Source organism: Rattus rattus, chromosome 18 (genome assembly GCF_011064425.1).
Source record: "Rattus rattus isolate New Zealand chromosome 18, Rrattus_CSIRO_v1, whole genome shotgun sequence".
NCBI lineage: Eukaryota > Metazoa > Chordata > Mammalia > Rodentia > Muridae > Rattus > Rattus rattus.
In genome coordinates, this window is record NC_046171.1 from 10,975,285 (window position 1) to 10,982,806 (window position 7,522).

General features: G+C 39.4%; 1 protein-coding gene across 1 annotated transcript; it reads left to right on the forward strand.

Annotated features, from left to right (window-relative positions):
• The first annotated feature begins 365 nt into the window (after positions 1–365).
• On the forward strand, positions 366–1,304 carry LOC116887333 (olfactory receptor 2B11-like). The gene has a single exon (XM_032888926.1). It carries the CDS (start codon positions 366–368, stop codon positions 1,302–1,304), a length of 939 nt encoding a protein of 312 aa, XP_032744817.1.
• Positions 1,305–7,522: the final 6,218 nt, after the last annotated feature.

Consider the following 7,522-nt stretch of genomic DNA (forward strand, 5'->3'; position numbering starts at 1 on the left):
AAATTTTTCTATATTTGATTTCTATTTTATGTTTGCAGATTGTGTCTACAACTAAACTTGGAGTTCATCGGTTCAGCTATGGTAGCTAGTCAGCAAGCTCCAGAAAAATAAACAGTTTTTTTTTAACTAGAGCTGGGATTATAGAAATGTGTATCCCTTGCCACATTTTTACCTAATTACTGAAGATAAATCGAAGGTCTTCAATATGGACTGAGTAGTTTCCTAACCACCAACTATGACCTTTCAAATGTGGAATGCCAATCCTGTGTCCCATAGTCATAACCAATGAATCGGGAGGCTTTTCTATTCCTACAATACTAACTTTCTTGATACTTCTTAACTATAAGAGAGTCAGATTGCAGAGAATGACACTGATCAATACAAGTCACCCAGAAGAGTTTATTCTACTTGGTTTTGCAGACCGCCCTTGGCTGGAACTTTCTCTCTTTATTATTCTTCTGGTAACATACCCCACAGCCATGATTGGAAACATTACCATCATCCTGGTGTCCACATTAGACCCCTCTCTCCACAGCCCCATGTATTTCTTCCTCACCAACCTCTCCTTTCTGGACATTTGCTACACCACAAGCCTTGTGCCTCAGATGCTAACTAACCTTGGGGGCTCGACAAAGACCATCAGCTACATGAAGTGTGCAGTTCAGCTCTATTTCTTTCATACAATGGGGGGTACAGAGTGTGTTCTCCTGGCTCTTATGTCCTTTGACCGATATGTAGCCATCTGCAGACCTCTACACTATACCCTCATAATGAATCAGCGTACCTGTCTCCTGTTAGTGTCTATTGTGTGGCTGACTGGAATTTCCTATGCTGTCACAGAGGCCACTGTGACTCTGCAATTGCCTCTATGTGGCCACAATAAAATGGATCACTTGGTGTGTGAGATTCCAGTTCTCATAAAAATTGCTTGTGGTGAAAAAGAAATGAACGAGCTTGCTTTGTCTGTGGTATGCATTTTTCTTTTAGCTGTTCCTCTGTGTTTAATTCTTGTTTCCTATGGTAGTGTTGGACATGCTGTCTTTAAAATCAAATCTTCAGAGGGAAGGAAAAAGGCCTTTGGGACATGTTCCTCTCATCTCATTGTAGTTCTCTTGTTCTATGGTCCAGCCATTAGCATGTATCTTCAGCCTCCCTCCTCTATTACGAAAGACCAACCCAAGTTCATGGCTCTCTTCTATGGAGTAGTAACTCCTACACTGAACCCCTTCATCTATACTCTGAGGAATAAGGATGTAAAGGGAGCTGTAGGTAACCTATTCAGGAATATTTTTATGTCAAAGTGAATACTTGTGGGTGTTATATAAAATAATTTACAAATTAGAGACTTTCCTACAACTGATTCCATGTACAAAACTCATCTTTTTTTTTTGCATGTTTTTACAAAAAATGTCCTGTTACTTGTGTTTCTTCTAATCGTGCAAGGCAATGGATAATCTTGGATAGTATTCAACAATATGGATGATCTGCTCAGAAAAAAAATGTAAAATCCATGGTGTTGGTACATTTGGAAATAGTTATTTTATTAAGTGCTAAAACAATCATTTATTTTATAGTACAATTATGTAGTTTCAAGCCAATTGTCATGAAAACTACTTAGTAAACATTAATCCATTTTTAAAAAATTATTCACTTGTGAAATAAATCCTTACATTTTTCTTTTATCATGAAATGAGCTATAGTTCAGTATAATAAATAAATGGCTTATAAAATTATGTAGTATTGGATTAATTTATGAATAGTTAAATAAGGTTCATAATAAAGGGCTAAATATGAGTGAAAAAAATCTAAGATGTGTCAGTTTTCTTGACCTGGATGTTTACATTTTTTACCAATCTTCATGAATTACCCATAATGTCATTATATCAGGATAAGCTACTATACTTAGTACCTCTCTGCCAGGTCTGTTTCTAACAAGTAATGTAGTTGCATTCTAATTTATATGATGAAGTCAGAAAGTATTTTCTATGTAAATCATTGATTTTTTACCTTTTGTGCTAAGAAAATCCATTCCATAATATTATATTTCTTGCCAATAAGAGAATATATTTAAAGCAAAATAACCAAAATCCAATCAAGTTTGGGAGCTATGTGTTCCACAGATGCATCTTGCAGTCTCTTTCCTACTAAAGTTTACTCTTTATCTGCTAACATTTTTAGGTGTAGGCATAATGTTATTGTGCACTGTGTGACAACTAAAGTGCTAATTTCATTCTCATATATATCTGGTTGCAGTCCTTATTCAGTCTCCTGTCTCAACCTTGTGTAAATATCAGCTATTCAATTGTTCCCTGATGAGTTAAAACAAAAAATTTTAAATACATCTTTTTTTATTTATGTAATCTTTTTTTTTACAGACCAGATTTTATCCCCCTCCCGTTCCACCCTCTGACTGTTACACATTCCACATCCTTCTCTCCCCATCTTCACAAGGATGTCTCTACCCACCTCACCCCTCACCCCAGCAGACTTCCCCACTCCCTGGGGCCTCCAGTCTCTGGAGGGTTAGGTGCATCTTCTCTGACTGAGACCATACCCTGCTGTATAAGTGTTGGGGTTTTATATCAGCTGGTGTATGCTGCCTGCTTGGTGGCCCAGTGTCTGAGAGATCTCAGGGTCCAGATTAGTTGAGACTGCTGGTCCTCCTACAGGGTCATCCTCCTCAGCTTCTTCCAGCTTTTCCCTAATTGAACCACAGGGGTCAGCAGCTTCTGTCCATTGCTTGTGTGTAAATATCTGCTTCCTACTCTTTCAGCTGCTTGTTGCCTCTTTCAAAGGGCAGTCATGATGGGCCCCTTCTTGTGAGCACACCATAGCCTCAGTAACAGCCTTAGGCCTTGGTACCTCCCCTTGAGCTGGATCCCAATTCGGGCCTGTTGCTAGACCTCCTTTTCCTCAGGCTCTTCTCCATTTTTTCCCTGCAGTTCTTTCAGACAGGAAAAATTCTGTGTCAAGAGTTTTTGGCTGTGGAATGGCAATCCCATCCCTCACTAGATGTCTTTCTCCTAAGGGTGGGCTCTACAAGTTCCCTCTCTCCACTGTAGGGCACTTCATTTAAGATTCCTGCCTTTGAGTACTGAGAGTCTCTCACCTCCCATGTCTCTGGTACATTCTAGAACTTTCTCCCAACCTCCTTCCTCCCAAGGTCACCTGTTTCCATTCTTTCTGCTCACCCTCAGAACTTCAGTAGTAACTGAATATTAGCCTCCCCTCAAAAAAAGTACAGAATATTCAGGACACAATCTACAGAATTCAAAAAGTTTAACAGGCTGAAAAATCCAAGGTAGAATGCCTCAATCCCACTTGAGAGGGAGAAAAAAGCAATCACAAAAGGGAGGAGATAAGGAGGAATGTGAGTGGAAAAGGGGACAGGGACGGGAAGAGAGGAACATGATCAGATATTTGTTGGGAGTATAAAGAAAGTGTAATAGCCAAGGACTGAGCAGGGGGAGAGTATAGGGCTGGACTTCTGTCAGGCAGGAGAGGAGGTGAAGGAGAGAGGGAATGGGGACTTAACCATAGGGAGAGAGTCCACGAGAGGCCCTGAGAAAACAGCCTAAGAAGAGAAAGCCATAAAATGCAAGTATCTTCATAATTTTGCTTGGGAAGTAGTCACATTTTTTAGAGGATTAAAATTGAGAAATACTGCTCATTTGATGGCCCTTTAAACCATGTTAAAGAAATATAATGTTCCAATCTCAATTATTTAGGATCTGGCTGAGGAAGACCCTAAGTAAAAAGCCACTAATAGTTAACTGTCCTAGATTGCCTAAGTCAGAATCTCCTCGCAGCATTTGAAACAAATTACTTAACTCTTGAGTAGTCAATCCAGTGATGGGCCATTGGAAATTAATATCTCCCATTAATTTTTGAAAACCATTAAGAGTTTGAAACTGTCTCTTCTGATCTGTACCTACTGGGGTTGAATTTTGTTGACTTATTTCAAAATCCAAATTATTAATAGATCCTCTTCCCTGTCCTTTTTCAGGAGCAATCTGTAACCTCCAGCATTGCAGAATTGTTTGTGTTTCCTTAAACATTTTCTCTAAAATATCAGTGTGAGAATCAGTCCACAAAATATCACCCATTTAATGACAAAGAATGGATCGAGGAAATAAATTATGAATTACATATAGTGGTTGTTGCACAATATATAGATAGAAATTTGGACTGTTTAACATGCCCTATGGCAGAATGTTCCACTGATACCTTTTTATGGATGGAACATTATGAGTAGGTGCTGTGAAAGTAAACTTTTCCTTATCTTGTTCCTACAAGTGGATAATAACAAAATTATGATCATGGGTCACGCTTTAAGTAATAAAGAAGATAAAGAAAGTAGAGGCTGTAACAGACCCACTGGTTGAATCACTCTATTCACTGCCCCTAAATCTGGTGAAATTCTACATTTTCTTGGTGTCTTTTTGTAACTAATACAGAAAAATTACATGGGCTAGTAGGTTCTTCTGTATGTTGAGTCTCCAACTCCTCTTGTACCAGCTCTTCGAGTGGCTGTAATTTTTTCTTAGTTATGGCGCATTGATCTCTCTACACAGGCTTGTCAGTAAACCATTTTAAGGGTAGAACCACTGATATTTAACCAGTGCCCCTCCTCCTTATAAAATTTGGAAACTCAATGTCCTTTATATCCTGTGTTTGGAACATTTGCACAACCTGGGGTTGTTTTGATGACATCTATCAACACCTTCCCCAGAAAAATCTACCATTTCGCCCTTCATTTCATGGTGGGCTGCCTCTGAAATTGCAGGAATATCAATCTGAGGAAACCACTGTATTAAAAGGTCACTTCTTCATAAATTCATGAGTATGTCTGCCACATAAGGCATTAACATTTCTGTTTGACCTTCCGTTCCCACACATTTAACCCATCTCATGATTTATCTAAGATAATTTTTCAATACTTACAATCTGTATACAAACCTTGTAAACTGGCCTTTCTAAATTCCATATTTTAGTGACATGATACCTACATCAGCTCCCATATCCATCAAATCTTCTACTTCAATACCATTTACTTGCAATTTTAATTTTGGCTTCTGAACACTAACAATAGTTTGCCAGCACACAGATTCCAATACTTCTAAACCCCTATTCTTTCTACATGAGTGTTTTTATCCTTGATGTAAGGAAAGAGTAACCACTGAAAAAAACATATCACCTTCTGCATTAAATTGCAGTTCTCTTTGTACATAGGCCATAATTTTAATTTCTCCCTTGAAATCTTCACGTATAATTCCTGGGTGCACAGTGCATCCTTGCAAGGTCAATCCACTCCTTCCAAAATCATCTGTACAGTACCCAAGGACAAAAGATCATAAACAATAAGAGCTATTTTATAACTTTGAATTTTAAGCAATTGATGAAGTGTTTACCTGTGGACAAGTCAAGAGCTCTGCTGATTGCAGTATTGTGCATTAAATCTCCAATGCCAATTGAGACTTTTTGGTGTGCAGGTTTCTCCTTGGCTGCAAAAGCTCATAATTTTTGCTGCAGGACCCTTACCCAGGCCCCCTAGACCATTTCCTGAAAGGAAGAGTTTAATTTATTCATTTGTCCAGTGGCAACACTGCCACATGACCTGCACAACCCTGGATGCTTAGGCTTCTTTCTGGTTTTTATTAAGAAAAACCAATGCTCTTACAAATCCGTTTTTCACAATTTTTGTTGCCAATGAAACACATTTCCTGAAAATAAAGCAACAGGCACTTTGAAGTCTGAGACTTTGGTGGATGTTCACCGTCCCTTCACAAGTAACCATATTTACGGCAATTAAAGCACTGGACATTTTGATATCAGAGACCTGTAACTATAGCTTTTTGGGAAAACTGCTAATTAAGGTCAAAGCCTTAAATTGCCAGGATAGCCTTCTGGAGCTCTGCATCTAATCGAGAACTCTCTTCATTAACAGGGAAGCCAACACATGTACTGTGTGGGTGTTTACCACAATCGAGTACCAGATGTTGGTGCCATCTTTTTATCTATATGTGCCGCTCCCTACAACTGCTCCTTTTTTGTTTTATAAAAAAACCATTAGGTGGAGGTAGTGGTCTGAGAGAGATCAGACATGTCTCACAGAGTGCCCAGCTCAGCCATGGCGAGCTGCTCTTGCAGTTAGGACTGCACCCCAATGGCGAGAAATGAACTTATGCTGTAACACACCATTCTGGGCTGTACATGTGTTTTTATTGGGGGAGAAACTGGGCAGAGGAGCATTTTACCAGCCCGTATGTTCAAACGGGGTGTAGCAACCTCTGTCTATGAGTGGTCTAGATCAGGGTGTCACGTCAATATTGTCATTGCTCCTGTCTTAGGTCGTTCCTCTTGGAGACTCAGCCTTTCCCGTCATAGGGTTACCCTATCGCCACCGGGCCCCGTGTCTTAGGTTGGTCTGAACCCGAGGAAAGTTGCCCGTCTCTGGATACATGACTTCACATGACAGTGACAAAATACGATCTAGGGCGAACTCTTAATTTTTCAAAGAGGCCAGCCATATGTTGGGAGAAGCACCACTTTCAATGGCGACCATAGCTTGGTAAACAATCGCTTTGTTTCTGGCATGTTCTCGTTGTAAACGGCAGAAGAGCCATAGACATACTCTGCATCCCAAAAGGACAATGGACCCCCAGGCAAACATGCCAGCCCATTCTTTAAAAAAGGAAAAAGCATTAGTAATCCATGAGGTGAAATCTCCAGACGTGATAGGTTCCAATCTAGTGTTAAGGACAGCAATCTGCATCAGCAATTGTCTCGATAGTTGCTCTGCTTTCATGGACCAGTTTCCTTTCAGATAATTCGAGATTTCTTTGCTCCGTTGAGAATACTGAGAAAAATTAGCTTGCAAAGGAGTAATGCATAAACCTCTAAGGGAGGAAACACAGGACAGTTGTGTCATATGATACAGTGCTTCAATTTGTTCTTGGATTAAATCTATCTGTTGATTAGCTAATAGAAAGCCAGATGCCAAGTGGGTATTAAATTCTTCTTGTATCTCTAGTGCCACTGCAGTTCTTTCCACAATCTGATTGATAGTCTCAGCCGTCTGTGTCTCAATGTTCTCACAATTGATTAGTCAGATAGCAATTCTTTCTACTTCATTAAAACTGCTGTTAACTTTTGTTGCTTTATTGTTGCTCTTTGTGCTTTAATGCATGCTTGGACTGATAGTACAATGGCTGAAATTATAGCTTTTCCGTAATTACCAAAAATCCCTTTTGGTTCTTAGTAAATGAAACATGTATGGAAAATTATCTGGATTCAGGCCTCTACACTGGGATTGGCACAAAAATAGGGGCAATCTTGACCATCACTGCAATATCATTGGTGCCATTCCAGCATTCAGCTAAATAGCAGACTACATCAGAGTTATTACAATTTAAAGCTTCCAAATATCGTATACATTTACACATCATCACTTGCATTAGTGCTTATCAGAAAGAAGAAAGGTGGTCTAACGCATGCTGAAGCACCAACGGCAGTATCATTT

What these genes read in the sequence shown, in the direction of transcription:
- LOC116887333 (XM_032888926.1), top strand. Translation starts at nt 366, where the DNA reads ATGACACTGATCAATACAAGTCACCCAGAAGAGTTTATTCTACTTGGT.